The 26,389-nt window shown below is 36.8% G+C and overlaps 1 protein-coding gene across 2 annotated transcripts in view; it reads left to right on the top strand.

Annotated features, from left to right (window-relative positions):
• Positions 1-26,389, top strand: part of GABRG2 (gamma-aminobutyric acid type A receptor subunit gamma2) — a 66,233-nt gene that overhangs the window by 9,412 nt on the left and 30,432 nt on the right. For both annotated transcript variants that reach the window (XM_033073080.2, XM_033073081.2), the window contains exons 2-6: positions 14,874-15,022; positions 17,510-17,577; positions 18,335-18,555; positions 21,100-21,182; positions 21,833-21,970. In XM_033073080.2, the coding sequence (XP_032928971.1) occupies positions 14,874-15,022; positions 17,510-17,577; positions 18,335-18,555; positions 21,100-21,182; positions 21,833-21,970 (659 nt within the window). The remainder of the gene's footprint in view (positions 1-14,873; positions 15,023-17,509; positions 17,578-18,334; positions 18,556-21,099; positions 21,183-21,832; positions 21,971-26,389) is intronic.

The raw sequence follows: 26,389 nt of genomic DNA, 5'->3' as shown, positions 1-26,389 counted from the left end.
ACTAATCAATGTATTAGTCAATATGTTATTAAGTGATGCACTTCTGGGACATACTGGACCCCACATATATTTGCTAAAGGAGGAGAAGTGTGTCACCAAAGCAGAATGAAATGTGCCCATGATAATCAGACACAATGATCAGTTATTCCTGGACATTTTGTGTACATCCCATGGAAGTGTGGTAGAGTTTGTACTCTGTTTTTCCTCTCCAAAAACTGCTGAAGATACAAAAGATTTGAAACTACAAATTGACACTAAAAGAGCTTCAATCAAGTGGACAGTAAATACCGAAGCAGGCAAAAGAAAACAGTTTATCAAGGAGTCTACAACTGCTTTTCCCCTCTGTTACCCCAGTCAATGTCTCTGCCATAAGAGCCATTCTTCCAAAATTTATGCTTTTGAACTGACTCTCTGTGCAGAAAAATAATCTCCTGACCCGCCCCCCCACCATCAATAACATAATTCTATATGTAAATCATTAGCTCATGGTTATTTTTGGGAATGAACAATATTTTCAAGACAACTGTGATACCATGGCCCTAACAGATAAAACAAATGAAAGGCAAACAGGCACACAAATGTCAGTGAATGAAGAATACCACAAAATAATTTATAGATAATTAAAATTACAGTCAGGTTGACTTTCTTAGATGAATTATTGATAGCCATATTCTTAATTCAAGGACTCAGGACTTCAGCTATGAGTCCAGGAAGGTTGTACACTTGCTATGAATATGAGGCAGGACTGAACCTGGTCTGGAATGAATTATGAAGACTGGAATTATACAACATTTTTAATGTAGTGACAGAAGCCTGCTATGCTTCAAATAGAAAACAAGTGAAGGAATTGGTAAGATGAGTTATTATGTTCAAATTAAGAAAGATGAGAAATGCAAGGCAACCATCTGCATGAAGTTAAAACAACCTGGGTATATGTTTTGGGAGTCAGAGACCAGAGACATTCCATACTTGAAGAAGAGCACAATGAGAAAGCTGGTAGTGGTTTCAGAAAGAAGAGGGCATGTGACCCTTGTAATAATATTCACACTGCCAAGAACTGTCTTAGTAGCTGAACTTGAGTACTGAAAAGACACCTTTTGGCTTCTTTATATGTAACTTAAATGATGCATTCTGCTCCTGTACCCTGTGAGGACTCAAATGTGTTTGAGTGTTGAAATTTGGCTTTGTAAAGGAGTAAAGAAGTCACTATTTTCTGGGAAGGTGAGGAAGAGGGGAAGGTTATCAGAAGTAAAATACTTGGAGGTCCTTAGAATACAATTACAAATATTGCTACTCTTCTACTGAAGCCAAATAATTAACCAGTATCACAGACCACGTTGTACTGAATAAACATACTGGATATTTGTAAGCACTTTGGGGCGAAGTCAACAATACATTAACAATGACTTTTCTAATTTTATTTCCTGGTTTCTAAAGGAAATGTTAAAAAACACCACAAAGCTGCTTTAAAGACTTGCAGCATGCACTTAAAATTACTTAAAACCTTAATAAGGCTCTAATGTAGCACATGAGATTAAAGTAATAACAAATCCTTTGGACCAAATTCCTAAATTCCATGTCCAGCACAACTAACAAGGCTCCAAACCCCGTATTTAAGAACCAATTGTGAACAACATGGAAATACTCATCTTTGCACTGGTTACTGTGATCCATATCCACAGCTCTGCCTCCTTGATGTCAAAAGGCTATAAACCTAAGGTACTGCTATTTTGTCCAGGTGAGGACAGTGTACCTTTCCTCTCAGCACATGCCACCAGCACCTCCAGGGACAGTTCATTAGTCTGAAATTAAATAAAGCAATTCCAAATTACCTGCTATTTATATCCACCACTTTCAACCACTCTTTTACCCATTTAATGCATTTTAAGCACTTAATAGGCAACCACTTTTACTCTAGTATACCTCTTACTAAGGATTATTTCTACAATGAGTTTTAAAATTTACTATTCTGTCATCTAGGGAATACATGTGTGAAAACAACCCATCCATAGATTCGATATTAAAAGGGAATAGGAATAATTTCAGCCTTACTGATTTCAAAAAGTGGATTTTATTTAAGGGCTTTGAAATAAAATTAATCTTTGGCCAGAAACCAAGAAATTCAGCTCTTATGGTATCTTTGAAAAAGTTCTGAGTATGTGAAGGCTCATGGAGAATACTAGAAGGGAAAATTGTTAGCAGCTTTAATTATGCAATTTGTTAAGGAAGGCAAAAAAAGAAAAAGAAAGAGGAAAGATACTGTATCTGTGAAATAAATTCTTCTATTACTATCCCCAAGGCTCTGTCTTCATCTCTCTATAGTAGATAAACACAGATGTAAATTCAATTCAACATATATTCAGACTAAAAAATGAGAAACATTTGTTATCTGCAATCATTACTTGCATATGCAATGTTCTGATCTCCTCAATAAAATAGTTATGGAAGGATTTAATGAAAAGCCCTGAAGCTTAATAGTAAAATTACCTCCAATCATAAATAGTGCCTATTTTAAATAGGACCTTTCATTTTAGTTAACGAGCAACAATTCCAAACAGTATGTAAACAATATATTTCTTTAACAAAGATGCCACATCTGCAATGACACCTTGGAAAACAGTCTGAGGCAGCTAAGCTGGGCTTTGGTTTTGCAAGGTTTTAAGCATCCAAGCCTTTATCCAGGAAAATATTTTCATTTGTGTTTAAATGTTTATCAATAAGGTTTTCTACACAAGGGTCAGAATACTGAGCAGCTGGCAGTATGGAAAGCATAATCCTGGAAAATCTGACATATATAAGCTAAAAATGCAACATTTGCCAGCAAATGTATTCCATTTATGTACTCTATTCTAAATTATTTCTGTAATCTGTCCTGGAAAACTGTAGAGCTTAGAATAGCACCTGTTTTTTATTAAACAGATTATCCTGAGGTGTGTTTGCCAAATTCCCCAGGATCTCAAGGGAATAAATTGTATGCAAAGTTTTACTTCAGTGGCTTTTAATACAGTTTCTTCTCTCCAAAAATTTCAGAAACAAATTGGTAATAGTGCTGAATAAACTTGGCTCCCAAAGCAATGTTTCAAAATAATGCTTTTGGAATATGTCTATGGTTACATCCATACTACTTCTGACCCTTGTAGACAGTTACACACATTAATCAAACCCACTCATAGCTTCTTGTACCTGGTTATTATTTTTATTCTTGCTCTCTTTTACAGACATGAGGCATCTAGCCTCTAGCCCTGAATAACATCTACTTATAAAAGAAGTTTCTAGTATCTTTCTCTGCAAAATTCGCATTCCTTTTACAAGGAAAAACTTCTCTGACCATAATCAGAGCAATGACAATTTATAAAGTAAAATTATATAATGCTGACGAGAGTAAAAAAAGGTGTGCCAAAATATTTGTGGAGGAAAAAGAAAATTCTGGAAGATGCTTGTATTTGTATGAAATAGAAATTGCTCCTACTTCCCTGGTGTTTTGACGAGCCTTAATAGTCACATTCAAATGCAAGGGATGGGAAGATAGGCTTTGCAGTGAACATTATGCCTAGCCCACTCAAACATCAAAAGCTTCAGAGATAGGTAGAATTTGCATGTTATGTACCTTACATTTTACTTATTGGAGATTGACAGAGAAGAAAAAAGATAAGACACTGAGTGAGCCCGTACACAATTTCTTCTCACTAAAATGAAGTTACAGCTCACTGTAATATTTATTAGTTTATTAATTTATTAGTTAGGACCTTTAAAACAATTGACCATTTTTTGAGAAAAAAGCTTCTGAAATTCTTACATATAAAGCTGGATATAGTGAGATAGCTGAGTATAGTTGAATGGTGAGATTTTCTTTCTATGCATTACATATCCCAAGCAAGCTTTCTAGAAAATGTTCAGGACCCCAGCATTTCTTTTTAAAATTGTCGCTGGAAAAGTGGGGCATCAAGTGGCAAGTAAGATGTAGCAGCTTTGCATCACAATTCATGTGATGATTTTTGGAAGCACCATGTGTGAACTGCAGCTGCAGCCCAGCAGCCCACCACAGCCTGCAAGGCCTCAGGACAGAGGTTCGTCAGTGTCCGAACTCCTCTTGACCTGCCCACAGCTTTATTTTACTTGGTTTAGCTGCTACAGTCATTTATCTAATTGACCAGACATCTATGGCTAATTTATTTGACTTTTTATATGGTACAACCAGTTTTATTTAGACAATAGTAACAAGCCATGACTCCATGGAGAATGAGTTACTGACACCACTGTGTAGTATGGAGAAATAGAAGGCTACTGCAACAGCAGAGGCATTGAGAAGTAGACTTAGAATAGAGCATAGCAGGGTAAAGGCAAAGAATCATGGAATAATTAAGGTTGGAAAAGTCTTCTAAAATCATTGAGTCCTATCATTAACCCCACACTGCCACATTCACCACTAAACTATGTCCCCAAGTATCACATTCACATGGTTTGAATGCTTCTGGACTGGTGACTCCAGCACTTCCCCGGGCAGTCTGCTCCAATGCCTGACAACCCTTCCAGTGAAGATTCCTAACATCCAGCCTAAGCCTCCCCTAGTGCAACCTGAGGCTGTATCCTCTTGTGCTATCCCTTGTTACCTGGCAGAAGAGATTGACCCCCCCCACCTGAGTGCAACCTCCTGTCAGGGAGATGTAGGGAATGAAAAGGTCCTCCCTAAGCTTCCTTTTCTTCGGGTTAAACTGTCATGGGGTGAGTTGAGAAACCCTGCCTGGGTGCATTTTTCAGCAGAGGTGCTCACAGTCTTTACCCAGAAGCTGGCACGCTTATATGTCCCACAGGATTAAGGAGACCCTGACATGAAACCATCCTGATTACACTAACCACCAAATGTCCATCAAAACAAATAATTTCCATAGGGGAATTGCAGAACGATTGCTGATGATTTTTCTGCTCGGAGACTTCAGTTTGCCACTTACTTTCTTAATGTATCACACATCTACCCTGTTACCAGAAGTAAATTCCACATCCACCCCTGCACAGTCTGTTTTATGAGCATGAGTGCAAACAGCGTCTTGCATGATATAAGTCGGTTTATGTGGGAACACATGGGTTACTACTGGTTACCATGCATTAAAAATGAAAAATCAGAAGCATTGTTTAAAAAAGAAACAACAAAAAAAGTTTAATTTTCAGCATTTGCTTACTCTTATTTTGTGAATGAGTTAGCTACATCATGATGTAATTAAAGACGTGTATTGAGCACCTATTTTCTGTTCATTCTGCTCTTTTTTCAGATGCATTTCTATGCACATTCCAATAATGATACTTCCATGATCTGAGAGAAGTAAGAGTTACTAGTACACTCAGAATAAACCTATACTAGTTTCACATTTATTTTTGATTGGCTCCTAGACATTGAGGACTTATCTGAACCACTTGCTTTATCAACAATTTGGGCTTTAATATTGCTGGTAAGTGCAGTGCAAAGTCATTCCCTAAGAAATGCTTAGGGATTATTTCCTCCTCCATCATTAGATGGTTTAACATCATACCCTGTCCTCATCAAACACAAATAATAAGGGAAATTTATGTGTTTATTAATGTTGTAAAAGTGGTTTACACTTACATGCAGAGAAGATATCTCTTGGCTTAGTATAGCAAGTAGGACACTAGTCCCTTAGCTGGGTAAGCATTCCATGTTCCTGGCCCAACACCAGGAATACTTCATTATAGTGCTCTTCTGTGTACTGAGATGTAGAAGATGAGAATGAAAACATTGCCTGATAGATTAAATTCTAACAAGGATTTATATTAAGCTTAACTTGATTTATGTTCAGCCTAACTTGAATTTATAGCTCACACTGGTAGACCAATTAAAAAAAAAGGAAAGTATTTAAAAAAAAAAAAATGCTCAGGAGTGTTACTCAATAAGCAAAATTGCTGACATTTCTAGCACCTCACATGTTTGTTTTTAAACATTGACAGATAGTGATGAGAAGATGACTACATCATGAGTGAGTCATTCCAGAAGTCACTTCCTTCTGGGTGAAATTACCATTCAGACAAAATACAGAAAAAAATTGTGCAAGAATTTTGAAAAACCACAAATACGAGTGCCTCATAAGATATTACAGAACAAGAGCCTCTTTCTTCATTTCTCAAGTGTAATTAAGCAATAGGATTGGGGTGTTTGAGATAATGTTGTTTAAATAGATGACTGGAGGGCATCCATGTTTTCCTAATCTTTCTCACTGAGAAGAGAATATAGCTTTTTAATTTATTGTGAGATTTTAATCATTTATAAAAGCAGTACACATCATTGGGGAAGAGATATCACATGGAATACTAACAGATGACAATTATATACAATAAAACATAGTGAGAAAAAATGAAGTGAGCTCAAGCTAAAACATACCTAGTCAAATGACATTTCAGTAATGGTCGTTAACTCCTCCTCTTGAGGTTTGCTAGCTATAGTGGAAATCTGCGGGAGCTGAGTAATAGCAACAGGGAAAAATCATGCTCCAAGTGCCTGAGATTTCACATTCACACGATTTTTTTTTTTTTTTATGAGAGAAGGGGATGGGAGGGGAGAGTAGTGACAAAAAGAAGAATGTAAAACAAAAAAGAAACCTTCTGAGGTTTGCATAATTCCAAGATTAAACCTTTTACACTTAGATATAGGTAGATACTTTGAAATAAAGTAGATCAACTCAAGTTAACCCTATGATTGATGCACAAGAATTGCTATAGTTATTTCTCCCTTTTCTGTTTATTTCTAATGCTTTTGCTCACTGCTAACATGAATATCCATAACCACAGTGAAAATAGATACAGAAGTAGATTATATAACCTCCAGTAAATAAAATATAAAGAAATGTAGTCAAACAAAATTCCAGCTCAAAAAACCAAAAAAAATTTAAATAATCATCTTAAGTTATGGAGGTTTATCTGAATCACCTGATCACATCTTAGACTCTTCCAGAGCTCTAGTTACTATAAATGCTGCACTTCAAGCTCAGAGTGTTCAAAATGAATGATGTATGCTTGTTTCTATAATTATCTTTCCATTCCTTACTGGCCTAAAGTTTCCTTCATGTCTTTAAACTTTGCTATCATCCCTCGGCGTAACATACAATTCCTCTCCACATCCACAAGTTTTATATTGTGGTGAAGCCTTGTAACAGCAAAGGCCTTGCCAAGCCTCTAAAGAGGGGAAATGATGCCTTGGGCTTTAACTTTTATGTTTTTTCAGATTCTCTGCTGCTTGGTGTGTAACTCTGACACTTGACATTAGGTGTTTGCAAGTTCTCTTCACAGGATAATTAGACAAACAATCCCTTCCCAGATAGAGAATCAAGGACCACTGGTATCCAAAAAGCATAAACAACGTTGAAGGGAAGCGGACAACTCAGGGGGTTGAGACTTCATAACCTGGGGCTGTGGTTAGAAAGTTGCCCCCAATATGTAGATGAACCAAAACCAAAACTTGTGTCTGGGAACCATCTTGGATGCAACCTGGGTTCTGGCCCAGTCAGGTTCTTGTACTACCCAAAGTGTATACTTTTAAGGCCTTTCAATAAATATCTATTTTATTCCTTTTAACGCTGTTGGGTCTCTGTTCCACATCAGCCTTTCTAGGCATCAGTCCTGTAAATCAGCTTTGGTTGATAACACAAATCTGTTCTCATAGAACTGGAGATGTATATGCCTTATCAATTTCTATAACAATATACCTCAATGTTCTGCTGAAGAAACAGACTGGGTGCTACATTTCAGCTTTTGGTTCTTTGCCAGAGCTGCTAACACTGGTCTCTGTTTCTAATTTTTGTGGCAAAAGTCATTGTCACTGTGAACGCATTTTGTTGCAACTAGAAATATTTTAAGAGGGACAATAACTCTCATGGTCACTCATGACTTGAATCTAATCAGTTGTGCAATGCAAAAATGGCACTACAATTTTTCAGCACAGTGAACTAGAAGACACTGCAAATACTGCAAACCAGAAAATTTTATTGCTAGCACTCTCAATAAATGCACTCCAAAGGGTTTTTTAAAAAAGTGTTTTTGTGAATTGACAGGAGTTTAAAAAAACCATAAACCATGTTAAATTTTACATTTTATACCTTCTTTTATAAACACTTGCTGAAGCTAAATTCAGTTGAATGTGAAAATATGGAAAATAGATGCTTTAACAATAGTTACAAAGAGTTACTTATTACATCTTCAGTGCAGTAATGTGAGTGCATGTCTTGGGCAAGATGTAGGACTGTGAGATAAACCAGTCTGCTATGACTGACAGTTTTACAGACACTAATACAAAACCACCACTGCCATATAATATTTTAGAAGTCTGTGAAGAGGTATAAGAACTGGACTGCTTTACACAGAATGGCTGACAAACACCAGTGAGGATGTGGGAAGTTGCTCAATGACTACAAGAAAGCTTGTAAAGTCCACAGCATGATCCATGTATTGTGTTGCCAGGTATTGTCTCTTCAGGGGAACAGAGTGTAAATTAAATCCAGGCAGCCTTTAAATCTCAGGGCAGGCACAGTTTTCAGAAATAAGCAATTGCTGGCAGTTTGGGGCCTTCATGTTCAGTAAAGATGACTGAGAAGTCATTGCTAGGAGCATTCATTTGTGCTCCTCTAGTAATTTTTGCCTCTTAAAAAACCATTTTGAGACTTGTGTGCGCAGACCCTTAATCTGTTTTATCTGTACCTATTCGTTTATGAAAACTGTAATATTATTTTAATAATTATTTTCATATGCATTTCAGTACCTTTGTGACAGGGATGACAGAAAAAATTAGCTTTGCTTTGTTTTAAATAATCATTTCATGCCAAGATTTTAACTACATAATTTGAGTAGTATGTGGAATGATAGCTGCAGCAGAAGTAGTGCCTAGGAAGTAATCTTCTACAGGTGACCTAGGTAAAATTCACCCTACCAAACCACTGAATAGAGGTCAAAACCATTTTCTCTCCTCCTGTGAACTTCCTCAGCCTTACTCCATGGCTACAACAAATGGCCAAAATACAGCTTATACACCCTTACGGCCATGTGAAATACAAGCTTAGTTGAAAACTTTGAATCCGTGATTTCAAGCTCTTCTGAAATATTATAGTTTCCTCCAGAATTGTAGTTGCAGCAGCACCACTCTAGGTGAAGGGAGTAGGACTGCAAGAGAGTTTCTCAGTGATTTCTTAGTCCAAATTTTTCAACTTTATTTTCTGTTATGGAACTTCTGAAAGCTGACTGGATCTTCTCCTCTTTTAAGAAAAGCATCTGAGTTTCCATCTTTGATATGGGAAATGATTTGGGAATGGATTAATCTTTGCATTACCCGATTTGCAGTCCTAATAAATAAAATCCAAAGTTGTGTATTTGTGATGTACATCTAGTAGTAAAAGAGAAAATAGGTGCCATTTTTATGGCAAGAACAGAAACTCAGTCATGCGCATAGCCTTGGGATTTAAATAACACAAATGCACAGAACAGAAACAAAAACACAAACAGGACAAGAGAATCCATGGTATAGCTTTGTGAAAACATTTTCTACTTCAGTCAAGATACCTTTACTTAAAATGTGCGCCAACAAGGGAGAATTTAGACACTGTTAGATTTCCAGAGACACTGTATTCTCTTGTACATCTGCTATCTCCACATATTCATACATCACATCTGCATACAGCATCTCTGTATCCACAGTGGGAGCCTGGAATACATCTTTCCTTCCCACTGATCTTATTGCCATGAATAATGTATCACCTATAGATTAGGGTAATGCACATCAGAGAATGAATTGAACTTGACTCTTCATTAAACAGTGCTAGTAAAACTGTTAGGTGAACTGGCAAGCCTTGTTTCAGTTCTTCCCTGAGAGGCAGAAAATATTGGTGCTTTCAGTGGAAAACTCAGTTTATGTTCAAGTAGTTCATTAAATCTTTGCTGAAAGCTCTATAGCTTGTTTTGTATAAAAGATGAAATTGCCCAAATTTTTTGATAAATAAACATCAGATTTTAATTAGATTTAAATTATTTAGTCATGAGCTATTCAGTACTGCTACAGGTCTTTCCCTTTAGGCACTTAGTGGCTACTCTGGTTCTGCTTATAAACAACAATGCAATATTAGCAATTCGCTCTTAGTTAAAGCTTCACAACAAAATTCTTGGTAGTAGTTAAAATCAATTTTGTACACTTAGAAAAATTAGAGGACAGAGCCACAGCAGGTACAAACAGGCATAAATTATGTAAAGTCACCCGAATTATAGAGATTTTGATGAATTAATATATGACCTCATATCTGAAGACTGAAAGACTGACCAGCCATGGAAGGCTTCTTGCCAGAGAAGAGTATCCTTTCCCTTCTATTCCTTGTAACAAGTTGTGAAAATCATGTTCTTGTGGATTAGGAAATAATACCTTATTTCAAACGGATATCCTTTGCCAGTTATTGCTCACTACTTAAAAAAGATGTGCCCAATCTGTCCCCCAATTTAGACTGCAAAATTATTGCTGCTGTCTGTGATATTAAATAATGCATGGCCTATCTCTACCTATCTCTACTCTTTCCAAGAAGCGTTACATATGATTCTCCTGGAAATCACATTACAGTGTCTCTGATATAGAGATGACAGCAGAGATCATCCAAAGTTATAGTATTGACTTTATGTTAACAATTAACTGAAACACAGCAGTTTTGAAATGGGTTACCTATGATTTATATGAATTTTTGAACTAAAGAATTTAAGCCAAAAGACTTGAAAGCATAATAATGTAAGACAGCAATATACCATTAATATAACTATTTGTTAAGTTTTACTAAAGTGCAGATTATTTTTACATAGGCATCAAACTAGCTTCCAGGGAAATTAAAGCACAAAAGAAAAAAAACCATGCTGAATCTATTTAAATAAAAAAATAAAAATAATTTCCCAAACCATAATGTGGACTTCTGTGCCTTTGGGCGGCTAAGAGAATGGTGTATCAGCACATTAAAGAAACATTTAAGTAATGGGTTTGACCTTGTTTTTTGAAGAAGGATCAATAAGTTGGAAGAAAATTGTTTTCCTAATGCAGCAGTGATTTCCCAGCAGATATCCTTTTCTACAATTTTAATTGTATTTCCAGTATAGATATAATGCCTTTAGTGCTAAGGGGCCCACACAGGAGATTATAACAATGGAAGTGAACATTAATTCATTAATTCTTTTTCTCTTGGTTGGTGACCCCAGCTCCACTTGCAGTGGGTACCTCTGCCCACACGGATTACACTTGGACCAAGAATGATTAAATGTTGCCCAGAGAGTATTGCAAAGAAATGTATGGATCAAATGCACTGACAAAGATCTGAAGAATAAGTTCCTGAACACTTAGTTTGCATCAACCTCAGTTTGTGCTAAAGTTACTCCTCACCAATGACCATTCAAAAGAGGTATATAAATGTTATAAATCAAGTAACAACTTCAATGCAGGATTAGGATTAGTGTGTGTTTGTTTTAGGAAGGAAGATAAAAAACATTAGTTCAACCAGTTTAGCTCCTGACATGATAAAAATCTCATTGGCAGAATGAGGTTTTTATGTAATTGTACAGTGAGATACCATTTTGTAGATATTTGTATATATTATTATGAAAATCACATTTAAATTATTAAATGCTTATTAGCATCAGTAATTTCTGCCATCTTCCTGCTTTGTGAAGATGTATTTCAAGTAATTTCAGACATATAAAGATCCCCCTGAATGTTAAACACTTGTGGTTACATATATATATATATATGTGTGTGTGTGTGTATGTTTGTAACTTATTACCTTCAGAGTCACCACATGCAGACACAGCTGGCAAACTAAGAAGGAATTGGACCAGATGACCTCCAAAAGTGCCTTCTAAATTTAATTACTCCATGGTTTGAAGTTTCAAGCTCAGGTTCTGACCCTCTTAAGTAATCTCTTTTCCAGCTAGGGAAATTTATGGATTTATGTAAAGCAGTGTTGCAGACATCTTGCAGTGGCATTAATATCACAGTGGGACTATCTCAAATGGTGAGATTTTTTTATCAGTGTCTGAAAGATGAACCTTCAAAAAATTATAGTTTAACCTGCAAATAGGTAAATATATGTTTCTTTTCATATCTATATTATTAGATTTTTAAAAGTCAGAAAAATAAAAATAGATTTCAATATGCATTTGGGTATAATCTAGGCTTTAACAAATTTGGGTTGGACATTAAAAGCCCTTGCAAAATTTCAGTCATATAATCAGAAGGACTGATCTGAAGGACTTAAGGAGACAAAAAGGTCTTTGTCATTATAATTTTCATTTAAATAATGGCATTGCATATCTAAAGCTCTGTTCATTTGGAGAGAGAAATATCTTGGATTTTTCTGGCTGGAATGCAGATTCACACAGACAGACAATTACATACCCATGCTAAATTATGATCCTTGTGGAATTCTTATAAAAGCTGGAATTCAGTTGCATTTTCCCCCAGCTACATTGGCTGTGTTTTCTCTCCTGTCTCTCACTAATTTGATAAAGCATTTGCTGGTTTTGGAGATGTGGAGTGCCAAAATGAGATGAGCAAACAAACAACTATTTCTGTCATACAAATAATTTCCAAGAAGGAATGGAAGTTTCAGTTATTGTGGGCTGCTGTTCAATAAGGTTGTTGAATATCTGAGAAAACTCCTAGACAAACATACTTCTAATCTTGCACTGTTTAGTAGACCAGACTCTACTAATTAGCTATTTGAGTTTTCAAGTTTTCTCACTGCATTGATATTCAGTAACATGTTGCCTTTGTGAAAGAACGCATTTGATTTATTTTTCTTTTCCATTCAGAAAAAGATTTTTTTTCAGAGAATGATTGTTTAATTGTCTATAAAACAGGAATAAGGTTTTTTTATAAATAAAGTTATTTTTCTTCATTTGCTTTGCATAGTTTGAAAACATATAATCTAGTGCCTTCTGTTGGCAAAGGCTTTATTTAGAAGTATTTCCTTTCCTCCAGGAGAAAGAATTTGGTTTCAATTATGTTTCTTTGAATTACAATTAGTAGATGTTTGGACTCCAGACAACTGAATAAAAAAAAATTTCTCCCAATTTAATTAAATTGGCCTGTTTGTCAGTACCAGCAGAAGACTATGGACCATATTACCAATTAAAACTTTGCTTTTGATTCCTAATAAAACACTACAGGTCCAGGCTTGTGCAGCCAGAATTAAGAGGTTGGGTTGCCAATTCTTGACCTGGGAGGCTGAAGCTCCTTGATACCCACAGCTGGTGCAGGGCTGCAGTCAGTGGCTGGTGTCCAGCACATGTAACAAAAGTGTAGATCAGATTAGCAGCTTCCAAGCTCAACTCAGGGCACGACTAGCACTCTCTTCATGCTACTCATTCCTAGTTGCTACAGCCCAGTGTAATCTCGGGCTGCTTCAAATGTCCCTGTGCCTTCAGCACACCTGGGAAGCAGCGTCCTACACTGAGAGGCAAAAGAGAACTACAGCTCTTCGCTGTGAGGCTGTGCCCAGGGGAAGAAACAACCCAAAGCCTCTTTTCTGGTGAGATTGTATTTGTGAAGTTGGCTTACAGCTCCCAAACACTCAACACAGGAAAGCCTTTGGGCCATGCACTCTGAGTAGGTAGAAACTGAATGCAGCAGGAGAGCACTGTATGGAAGAGCAGGCACGACCCCAGCTGAGCAAAGATCGCTGTTAATGAAATGGTGCTCTCAGGCTCTGGGACGAGTCATCCCTTCACTACTGCACTCGTGACCATGACCAGCTGTGCCTCTTTTAATCTTGTGTGCCACGCAGAAGATCCAGCCCCCATGAAAATCTGCTTCTCTCTGCTCTTTCCCACTCCTTTTCAGATTCTGGTTAAAACTGGAAAATAATTAATTTTTCTGCTTTTCACTCATTCATATCCAAATTCTATCCACTGGCTTAAGACATTTGCAATATCATTAAGATCTTCCATATCTAGCCAGCATAATTCAAACTTTGTCACAGAAGCAGGACAGGAAAGAAGAACATTGTCATATTATGCAAAAAAACCATACAGTTGCCAAGCACTGTACAGCTGATTACCACTAACATTCTGAAAGGAAAATATCTGATTATGTCATATTCTAAAGTAGTTTCAATGTTCTTCTATAGAACTGGAGGCACGGATTTTGAGAAAACAAAACATCCACTAAGGCTAGTCTACACATTTCTGACTCCGAATTTGCTTTTTTTACTGTGCTAAGCAGGGTGAATTAGATCTGCTGTCATACTTTTGAGTAGCAGAAAAACCCCAGCAGACAGACTTTTTATCTTCTGTGGGTTCTGGTCAGCAAAAGCAAAAAGGAAAACCCTTGGCAAAAATTTGTGCTCAACTTTCCAAATGCACAATAAACTCAAGTTCATCAGAGTGGAGAAAAGCTGCATGAGAAGTTTGTCTGAAAAAATCTATTTATTGGTCTTGTCAGTAATGTGTTTCATCAAATTGTTCGCTCCAACAGAAATAAATCAACAACAATGTGTACATAATAAGTGATATTTTGGTGGAGAGTTGCATAAGCTAAGTGACAGATTTGTTTCATAACAGGTCCCACCTGAGACAATGAGAGAAAAAAAAAATGTGACAAAGCTGATAAACACTGATGTTCCTCTGAACAAATAGAATGTGATCTCCACTGTATTATAAGGAAATGATGATAAAGTGAACTGTAGCCTCAACTGTTATTTGATATCTTTACTGGGAGTCTAATTTTGAAAATGGGAAATTTTAAAAATGTTTTTACAGTATTATTAAAATCTAAAATGTGAGTGTGTTGTCTTCCAAAGATGTTACCTCCAAATTTGCATTTTTCAAGGCTTTTCTTTTCTTCATTTTTGTTTCCTTACTAGTTCCACCCAAAAGGGAGATGATGATTATGAAGATTACACTTCAAATAAGACTTGGGTTTTGACTCCCAAAGTCCATGAGAGTGATGTGACTCTTATTTTAAATGGTTTGTTGGAAGGATATGACAACAAATTGAGACCTGACATAGGAGGTATGTTGGTTTTGTTTTTATACTGCTTTTGATTAAGCAGTGAAGAGAAAGAAATGTCATGTCATATTATGTTATTCAGGAAGCAGAATCTATTCAAAGTAGTTACGAGAATAAAATGCAACACAGAACAACATCAGAGACATGTAAAGTAGTCATGATTTTGGAAGCCGACACAAATTAAGATTTCTGAATCAATCCAAGGACATCTAATAAGAGTGATAAAATTTTCTGAATAAGGCAGCTTGTGATGATTTACCTGAATAGGACATTCAGAATATAACTTCTGGGGAATTGAAAAGCAAGCTTTTGTCTTATTTTTGTACCTAAGAGATGCTGTTAGAGAATCACAAATAATACATTGGAAAGAAAGTCCAAAAAGATACAGCCTAATCCTTGTAATGATGTGATGGATACACAGCCTCTGACAGCAGCAGACCTGCACAGACTGATGCAGCCTGGGCCCTTGCTTACACAGCAGGGCAGGAGGTGACAGAATAGGGCATAGAGGAAGAAGCTCACAAAGGATAACTGCAGTCAAGCAAAGTCCATCTGCCCAGATGATTCCCACAGCCAACATAAGTACAGTAATTTCACGATCATAAGCCGCACCATTTTGACTAAAATTTTGGTCCGAACCCAAAGTGTGGCTTATAATCAGGTGCGGCTTATATATGGACAAAGAATGAAAAGTTGCTCTTTTAATTTGGAGGACAGGTGTCTGCTGAGAAAGGCAGGAGCTTCTCTTTGAAATGGAGAATATAAAGCCCCTCCCTCCAAATTATTATAATTTTGAAATCAAGGGTCTCTCAGGCAAAGATATGGGAATTAGAAATAACAGTTCTTTACTAGGGAAATTAAAATAGAAATACAATGCTACAAAGAAACAAACTCCAAACCCTGACAAAGTCAGAGTACAACCTGGCACCCCGTCAGGCAGGGTGTTGGTAGTAGTTTGAATAAATGGTGGCTGCATCCTCCTGCAGTGACAGATGTGATTCAGTTGGAGCAGTGCTCCTGTACAAGGTACAGTTTCCCTCTGGAGTCCAGTGGAGAAAGGGGTTCCCTTAGTGTCCCAAAATCTCTGGTTTTTTATCTTGGTAGGAAATGTTGGGCTCTTCCCCCTGGCTGGAGCAACTCTCAATGGGATGCAGTATTTTTATCAGTCCCACAGTGGGACTCAATGGCCATGAGCAGAAAATGACTCGCTGGAGGAAGGATGGGTTGTGAAAAGATAAAGAACAATGCCCCGCCTGGTTTCAGTGGATGCCCCATTAGCAGAATATCTGCCGTTGAGATAAGGATCACTGCCCCACCCTCAACAGATGGTGATAGAATAGATACCTTTTATCACACTCTGTATTGCAATGTGTGGCTTATAATCAGGTGCATCTTATGTATGGACAAAGAATGAAAAGTTGCTGGCACCCGGAAGTGCGGCTTACACTCAGTGCGGCTTATAATCGTGAAATTACTGTATATAGAGCCAAGCCTGGACTCGGAATGGAAGTCTTATTTGACAGAATCACATTTTGGAGTAATCTTCCTCTCCTCTGATTACTGAGGTGACTTGAAGGAAAAAAACCTCCCTGAAATGCTGCAAATCAGTCTGAGAAGACCCATGAGCGCACAGAGCAGGCACACAAGGATACAGAAGTAATTAGGTTATAGAAAAAGGTACAGATTTCATGATGAGGCAGACAGAGGAAAGCAAGGTTAATGAAGGATACTAACAAGTTTATATAGGCTTATAAACTAAGGAATTTTTCACAGTGAAGGATAACATGAGTCATTAGCCTTCAGTGTATGCATACAGTGTAAATTAGCAGAGGAATTTGTCTTCACTTAAACAAAGACTTTAGAAACAGAAGGAAATAAGGCATTCCTAAATTATCCGGGGGAAAAAAAATCATGCTGTAGTCAAGGTATCTAAGAAGAATAAAGCTGAAATGGAATAATTTCAAAATAAGTTAATGTAACAACTATTATTAATTTCTGCCTTAGACCCTTAAGTATTTTGGCTTTGGGCTCGAAAAAATTGTTACTTTTCTACAGCCACCTCTGTAGGCAACAGTAGTCATGTTGCATTTGGCATTATAATGTAAAACAAGTGATACAAGGCATCATAAGAGAAATGTTTACTTTGGTTGATAGTGTTTTATTTTGATGCGTTGCAGTGACCTGACAAAAAAATGTAGATCCTCTCAGTCAGACAAGCCTCTCTAAGCTATCAACACTGGTTTCAGTATTTCTTCTCGGAGCACAAGGGAATTTGTTTTGATAGAATAAATGATGTGAGAATTTGTCTCAAAGTATCTCACACTGATTTCAAAATAAAGATGTTGTTGCAAATTTGTATTTATTTCATATGCACATTTAAATTTGGGGCAACCACAGCGGAGAGATACCATAGTAACACACTTGTGCTTGACTTTCATGTAGTTGATTTTGACCTTCATTGGTTACTGATTCTTGTTGTTTCTCTTGCAGTTAAACCAACAATAATTCACACTGACATGTACGTAAATAGCATTGGCCCTGTGAATGCTATCAATATGGTAGGTAAAGGATTGCCCATTTTCCTTGTTACAAAGTCTCCATCATTTTGACATCACAAAGCTTTCATTAGTTCTTAATGTTGTAGCATAGCTATATTATTTTTTAAATCTCATTTTAATTATGGATGGGAGGACACTATCAGCTATAAATCTGTACAAGTCAGGAAACTGAGCTGAAAAAATGTGAAAATAATAGTTTTAACATATCCTCACATTTTTATGGGCTCTGCTTTCAAATGCTTTGCAACAGTTTAACTCCAGTAAAACCAAGCTTCTGGATTGCTACAAAATTGGGAAAACCATTAATGAGTGATATTACCACTCTTGCCACCAAGAAATTATAAATGAAAGGCCTAGAACTTTTCCAGAGACTTCACCATTTCTGAGATGAACCAAGGGGCAAAGGCAATTAAGTCAGCTAAAGCTTTTCCTGTTCTAGGTTCAAGGAAATAAGTAATTGTTGTCTGACCTGAGCAGGTGTGGGGTGAGGTGTAGGGGCACAGAATTAGAAAGATGCATATACCACTCACTTGCACCTTAGTTTTACCCTCAATGGTAAAATAATAAATTGTTTAAACCAATAATCTTTGGTTAAAAATGCCTCAAAATTTCACCAAAAGTTTTATCAGTTTTATCAGTTCTAGTATCACCTTCTGTAGCTCACAGTTTTTCCATATGAAATTAAGGAAAGTGTATCAGGAGTTACGTGGAATGCTGAGTGCTATGTTTTCATCAGTATTTCTGGTTAACACAACAGGAATATACAATTGATATATTTTTCGCCCAAACGTGGTATGACAGACGTCTGAAGTTCAACAGCACTATAAAAGTGCTCAGATTAAACAGCAACATGGTTGGGAAGATCTGGATACCAGACACATTTTTCCGAAATTCCAAGAAGGCTGACGCTCATTGGATAACGACTCCTAATAGGATGCTCAGGATCTGGAATGATGGCAGAGTCTTGTACACATTGAGGTATTTATACTTAACTTTAATTTCGTTTTCTCTCAGGAAAGTCAAAGAGAAAAATCCTGTGAATTCAGGTCATTTGACATTAACCTGAAGGAAAAAGATACTGGGTTTTCCTACATATTTATGCAAACAAAGTTGAAAAAGGGTTGATAATTTAGAATTTAGAAGATATCAATTGTATGAAATTTATTTTATATCGGCACAATAAGAAGTTTTATTTCTTCTAACGATTGTACTGTCTTGCTCCATAATATTCACCTTCCTATATTAACATTAATTAAACATTTTATAGTAATTAGTCTTCATTTTCAGGTATGTTTTATTGTTTGCCTTTGGTTTGGTCCCTTTTACTTTTTATTGTGTTGAACTGATAAATGTGAAATATCCTTGAATTAGGTAGATGGTATAAGAGGAGTTATTACATATGTCAAAGGCTTCTTATTCTGAATTGGTTACAATTTGCCAGATGAAATTCCACCCTGAAAAAGCAATTTATTCCTCAAATATCTTAGGCAAATAAGATTTTGCCATCCCAGCATTGAATATTTAACTCAAACCTATGGATATGCCCCATCAAAATTTTCATGGATTTGAACTTGATATGCTCCACCTGTCCATGTTCCTTAGCCACGTGTATAGTTTAAGACAAATAACCTTTTCAGTAATTAAGTTATGCATATGCCATATGTAACAATTCAAATATCATATTCCAAATTATCATAAGATACTTCCTAAATGTGAAAATTCTGTGGAGGTTATTTACACTTTTTTTTGCATGTGATATAATATTCTGGTTTATGTAAAATATAGATAAACTTGGCATTTTTGCAAGAGAATTTATAATTTAAAATGAGAGTACAGAATCAAATATGATAGACATAAGATTATCTGAGTTTTAAACTGCATTTTTCAAGGTTTTTTTTTTGCTTTTACTTTATTGGGTGCCAAAAAATAAAGTTTTGAAGAAAAGTACACATAATTTTAATGAATTGAGGTGCAGCTTTTGTTAAGACAACCTTTTAATGTTGCAGCTGTCTGAATTGCAAAAAGGAGTTTTATTTCATAGTTATTTTAAATATATTGCATATTGTGTTTCCACAAGAGATAACAGAATAATCAGAATTGAAATCCAATGCAAATCAAACTTAGTGTGATAAAAATGAGCCTAGATCCATTTTTTAAATATTCAATTTCGATTTGGCTACACTACTGTCTGTTTGGATTTTATTACCTTTCTCTTAAAATTCCTCAGTTTGTCTTACAAGAAAGCGAGGTGTCTGGTAGAGCTTGGAAACAGATAGCTGCTATGAATGTATATTTAGTTATGCTGGTGAGCCACAGCAAGCACCAAGGATTCAAACTCTAGTAACCCAGAAATGAAATGTGATGGTATCACACAGCTGTCCTGAAGAGGGATTCTGCCCTGAAGAGGGATCTGGGAGGACTGGTTGATTTTTCTCAGTCACCTCGCCCAGGTTTAAGAACCACCCAGCCCAGCAGGAAATCAAGTATCTGTGGTACTAAAGATGATGAAAATGAGAAGAGGAAGGGAAACAGGGAAATTAGATTTCTTCCTAAATCCCTGATGCAGAAAGGTTGCCTTTTTACCTTGGTGGTCCCTGGGTCTCTGCATCCCACAGGATAAGACTCAGAGTCATTTGCCCATAACACCTTCATTCAGGAACCTGGAGACAAACCAGGGGTCATCATTTTGTCATCCCAGAATCAGCAAAGACCAGAAACCTACAGCTTTCCTAGAGACACCTTGTGGAACAAACATTTTAATCCACTCTTTTCCATCTCTCACCCCATCTCTTCCCTTTCTTCCAAAGTCCAAGTATCCAAGAGCTTATGTTTGGTCTTGGAGTGAATGAAAAATGGTACAGTTTTTAGCAGGAACACCACAGGGTACATTTCATCTTACTTGGGATTTCTAAAAGTAATTTTCTTTGCACCTACACTACTGAGTCATCTGGAGACTCTCCTAATAATCAGTGGAGACAAACACCTTTTGGTATACTTTTCTTCTGATTAAATTTAAATGTCTTATTTTGGAGTGAGAGAAGTGTATCCTCAGAGTGCCTCTGAACTTGCTGTGAAAGGAGTCTAGATGTCTATCTTGGATGTAGATGCCTAAATTTGGACCCCTATCCATCATTTCTGAAATAGAATCTTTGTCACATAAAATACATTTAGTGCATTAAGGCATGTTGTGACACAAAGATTTGTCACTGCTCATGAGATGACCTGTATATCTACCTCCCCATGGATTTGTCAGTCATGAGTAATGCTGACATTTCAGATGCACAGGAACAGAACTTTAGTTCCTTCTTCCGTTACACAGTCCAGAAAGTGGATGATTAGGGTCTATGGAACCAAAAAGGATAGCAATAGTTTACTTTATATACATACATATAAATACACAACACACACATATATATATATATATTAGTAAGAATCTTGCTTTGTTTGCCATGATATAGATTTGTAGCTTGTAGGACAAACTTCTCAAGCGCACTCCCTATGTACTGATCTCTTTCTTCTCAGGCTGACAATTGATGCTGAGTGTCAGCTACAGTTACACAACTTCCCAATGGATGTCCATTCCTGCCCACTGGAATTTTCGAGCTGTAAGTAACATGCTTAAAAATATTCTTTTTGACCCACACTGAACTCCTTATTATAAATTTATTTTTACATACTTAGAGTCAGTGAAAGTTATGTTCTTAATTAGACATACCCCATTGATTTTACTTTTAGTTTGCTCTTTTTTGCAGTGCATGTATCATATATGTTCACAAATATCAGTAAGGAGAGCTATTAAAAATATCTGGAGTCTATGTGATACATTTATCCTTATATCTGACCAAAAACCAGGAAAATTTTGCTTTCAGCATCAAGGTGTCCTGGCCTTCCATTTTCTCTCTGTGCAAGGGTGTTTTACTATTACACTAGTTGGAGTCAAGAGTTTGACATTTTGAGGTTAGATGAAGGTGTGAATTCTTGGTCCAGCTGCAGATGGATCTGGAGGATGGATAAAATTGCATCCGATTAGGTCAACAAAAGTGGAAAACCTATTTTTGAAAAATGTATCTCAATTGCTATCAATTACATTGAGTAAAAGGCACTAGTAAGTTACTTGAGAAAAACGTATCTATAATTTACTTGCAATATGCTTCTCCAGTTTTTTCCAGAAATAAAAATAGTAGTATTTTAACTCCCCAAAACACCCTAGCAGTGACTATGAAACAAAGCATTCTGTATTTTCCATTGCAATAAGATGGCTACCCCAGAGAAGAGATCATTTACCAGTGGAAGCGCAGCTCGGTGGAGGTGGGGGACACCCGGTCCTGGAGGCTTTACCAGTTCGCTTTTACAGGACTAAGAAATACAACTGAGGTGGTGAAGACTACTTCAGGTAAGGCAACTGAAGGGTTTACCTCCAGGTTCAATTAGAATTTTATTAAATCAAGAAAGATATATCTGATTAGAACTTAGCATTTACACTGCGCTGAACAATTACAGGTTTTTCAATATCTATAGAATCATGCAGACTTTGGCATTTCTGAACTCCTCACAGAAAAACTCGTTGTTTTCTACTGTCCATTCTTGTCCTCCAAAAAAACCCTCTGACTGTCGGGAGAAAGCCACTACTACAAAGGGTGAATGGGTGAGGGAACTTGTGCTGCTTCAGTGTAGAAAACAGCAGAACTGAGCCACTAGAGAATGATCTGACACTGCACTGAACATTTTACAATTCCACTACCAGACACAGAGAGTAAGCCTCCACAGAAATGAAACTCAAAGTCCCAACCTCTGTACTACAGCGGCTCCAGGTTTATTTTGTTCCTTAAAATAAGGCACATTCAACTCGCATTAAAGAGAACAGCCTTACAAATCAGTCTCAGATGGTTTTCTTTCATATTTCTATCTCCTTGGAAACAAGCAATGGAATTTAGAATGATAAATGAGGAAGCAGAAGTACTCAGTGCTTAATTAAAATACAATTTTAACCCTGTTAACTAAACAAAAAATATATTTTTCTAGTCATATATATTGTTTTATTTCTCAGTGGAAAGAAAACCAGTGACTATGAGGAGGGATGTAAAGAGGAACTGCATACTAATATTCTTATACATGCATGATATCTCTTGTCCTTAATTTCTTACTTTCTAAAGGAACAATGAAATGTATACAGGGATTTTTAGGCTGCTTCCAGTTTGTACCCAACTTTATAGTTCTGGTAAATATCTTAATTTAAATTCAGACATCTGTGTTTATTCTGACTTCAGAAATACCCCCACCCATTTTATTTCTGAAAGTCCAGCATTGCTGTTATATTCAAAAAGGAAAGTGAGAGTCGGTAGAGTTGAAAGAGGCCTGCTGTACATTACACAGAACAAGCAAAGATATGGAGAATTAATTCAAGTTCCAAGTCCTGACTCGGTGGACATTAAGCACCAATGATGTGTTTAGTCTCATGAGCAGGGCAAAAACAGAAAGCAGCAATGTATGCCTCATGGAGTCTCTGGCCGTTTTAGCCAAGGAAGGTATTTAGTCAAGTATTGAAGAAAGCATTTAACTTTTCTTTTGCTTTCAGGAAAACAAACATAAAGGTGCAAAAGAGGACAGGAGAACAGCATGTTTGCAAGCCACAACTGCCAATAACCACCATTACACAGGGCTCTCAAAGCAAAAATATAAGCAGTAATGAATACATCTCCCCTCAGACAGCACAAATGGTAGCATTGCACCCAAGTGTGCTTCCAGTCTCATCCTGCCCATGTTGAAAACTAGCTTTATTTCAGCCTTAATTTGAGTTTCTTCTATCTGCTATTTTTTAAAATATTCTTCTTGAACCATTCTCTAGTCAACCCTTTTTATTTTTGACAGAGGTAGAAAATAATGAAATCTTAACATGCTACAAGTTTCCTATACACTGACTGAGAGCACTGGTGGCTCAAAAGCATTCTCTAATGGTCTGTTAATGTGAACAAAGTGCATACTGGGAAATAAACAGCAAAACACAAAAGAGAAAAAAACCCCTTTCTCATGCAAAGAAAACCTTTCTCTTTTCAGTTTGTATTCATTCAAGATTTTAGTACTTACCTGGAGTACTCCCATAATGTAGTATCCATAGTTTTTAATATGATGACACACACCAGTCTGTTTTATTTGCATTAAAATAAAGTAATTAGCGGCTAGCATGCACTTTAAAGCAGTGAAAGGTCATCACTCAACTCCTAAGTTAAAAAGCACATGAAAGCTACTAAGCCTGCTGCTGCTTTTGCAGGCTTGCTGTGTATAAAAATTTGGAAAAATATCTTGTGTATGTATTTCTTCTGCTGCAGTTACCCTGTGTTTTGTTTTCATTGCTCCTTTTGTTTTTATAAGCACAGGTATACAAAAGTAGATTTTATTTTGATCTATGTGTGGCATCTAAATAATTGAAGAAAAAACCCAATAACATAGCGGTTGACATGAATGTGGACTATTTCCTACAAGTATTTTCTTAAAGCCAGCAGAGTCTAAAGGATCTTCGTGGCTTCCTTAAGTGACTTATTATCATGCTGGCAACTACATTAAGTCCCGTATTCCTCAGCCAGACCCACACTCTCCCTATAATTACACTCCTAGCATGTGCATATTTTCAATAGTTTCATGAAGAGCAAAGATAAAAAAAGAATTCCAAGTTTATTAGCAACCTAGGTGCAGCCTGAGTATCCCAGTTAAATGTTTGAGTACCCGTACAGTTAAAATAATCTTGATACTTTACGCCATTACTTTCAGTGCAGAATTTCAGTACAAACTTATACCAATGCTTTGGTGGAGACAGAATCTGAGGTACAGTGGAGGAGGCAATGGAAAATTAATGAGATGTTGGAAAAAGGGCTATACTCCTACAAACTCTTCCCCAAAATTAAATTTGGGCAAAAACACCCCCCAAGAAACCAGAACACAAGAAGAGATGTCAGAGAATACAAAATTGAATAGTTAGACAACAAAAGGATCTTGATGTAAAGGCATTTGAAACTGGAATAAAGTTTCAGTGTCTTGATTTACTCAATTTCAAAACAAAATTTTTGTTTCCAGCTTTATACCTCCCAGCAACCAACACCTTCTCATCCTTGAGGGCAATGTCTGGAGAAAGAATCAGGATGGTTGAAATTTGGCTATTACAAACTCCACTACTCTCTTTCTGTCATGTCAAAGATGAACATTTGAGCTGTGGGCTGGGTTATGGGCAGAGAAGGACAAGGTTTGTTTCGGTGTAAGCTTCCTAAGACCTGAGGGTCTTCCTGAAATGAATACATTTATATACTGTTCTTCCTGGCACACTGCAGAAATACAAGATTAACTCAAAGAGCCGTATGTCAGAATTCTGTCCCTTAGTTAGCAAATCCCAGCAAATCCCAGCAACAGTTGAAAAAACCAACTGGAATATTACAAGCCATTTCTTTTATCTGAAGTAAGCCATCCTGAATTACCAGCTTGTTTCTCTCCAAACGGAACATTTACGTGCTACTTCAATTTTCTTCATAAGTCACTCACTAAGCAGTAAGAAATAATGTAGCAAATGGAATCCACCATCCAGTAATAGTGAGGACTCTTAAAAAAAGGTAACTATAAACCTTCTGTCCTATGTACATTTCATTAAATAACTAAATAGTCCATATACATGACCTGCATATATTTTTTGCTTTTTCACTAAAATCTACCTCATGTAAACAGCATTGGTTTAGTTTAGATTATTTCCAATAGAGTATAGTAATTTCACGGTTATAAGCCGCACCATTTTGACTAAAATTTTGGTCCGAACCCAAAGTGTGGGTTATAATCAGGTGGACAAAGAACGAAAAGTTGCTGTTTTAGTTTGGAGGACAGGTGTCTGCTGAGAAAGGCAGGAGCTTCTCTGTGAAATGGAGAATGTAAACCCCCTCCCTCCAAATTATTGTAATTTTGAAATCAAAGGGCTTTCAGGGAATTAGGAATAGCAGTTCTTTTCTATGGAAATTAAAATAGAAATACAGTGCTTCAAAGAAACAAACCCCAAACCCTGACAAAGTCAGAGTACAACCTGACACCCCGTCAGGCAGGGTGTTGGCAGCAGTCCCATTAAATGGTGGCTGCATCCTCCTGCAGTGACAGATGTGGCTCAGTTGGAGCAGTGCTCCTGTACAAGGTGCAGTTTCCCTCCGGAGGTCCAGTGGTGATGTGGAGAAATCCGGTTTTCCTCTAGAGTCCAGTGGAGAAAGGGGCTCCCTTAGTGTCCCAAAACCTCTGTTTTTATCTTGGTAAGAAATGTTGGGCTCTTCCCCCTGGCTGGAGCAACTTCCAATGGGATGCAATAATTTTATCAGTCACACAGTGGGACTCAATGGCCATCAGCAGAAAATGACTGGCTGGAGGAAGGATGGGTTGTGAAAAGATAAAGAACAATGCCCTGCCTGGTTTCAATGGATGGCCCATTAGCAGAATATCTGCCGTTGAGATAAGGATCACTGCTCCCACCCTCAACAGATGGTGATAGAATAGATACCTTTTATCACACCCTGTATTGTAACATGCAGTTTATAATCAGGTGCATCTTATGTATGGACAAAGAATGAAAAGTTGCTGGCACCAGGAAGTGCGGCTTATAGTCAGTGCGGCTTATAATCATGAAATTACTGTACATTACATGTTGAGACTGAATATCATCTGAGTCATATAAATTATTGCAGTTGACTTCACACAATTAGAAACTAAGATGGGTTTAAGATATTTTGTATTGTTGATGTATGTCAATAATCACTGCTCAAAGAGTGCATATCTTATTAAGAATCTAACATTTCTT

This window comes from Catharus ustulatus, chromosome 15, assembly GCF_009819885.2.
Source record: "Catharus ustulatus isolate bCatUst1 chromosome 15, bCatUst1.pri.v2, whole genome shotgun sequence".
Classification (NCBI taxonomy): domain Eukaryota; kingdom Metazoa; phylum Chordata; class Aves; order Passeriformes; family Turdidae; genus Catharus; species Catharus ustulatus.
The sequence above is the reverse complement of the archived record's forward strand: the minus strand, read 5'-3'. Positions and strand labels throughout refer to the sequence as shown.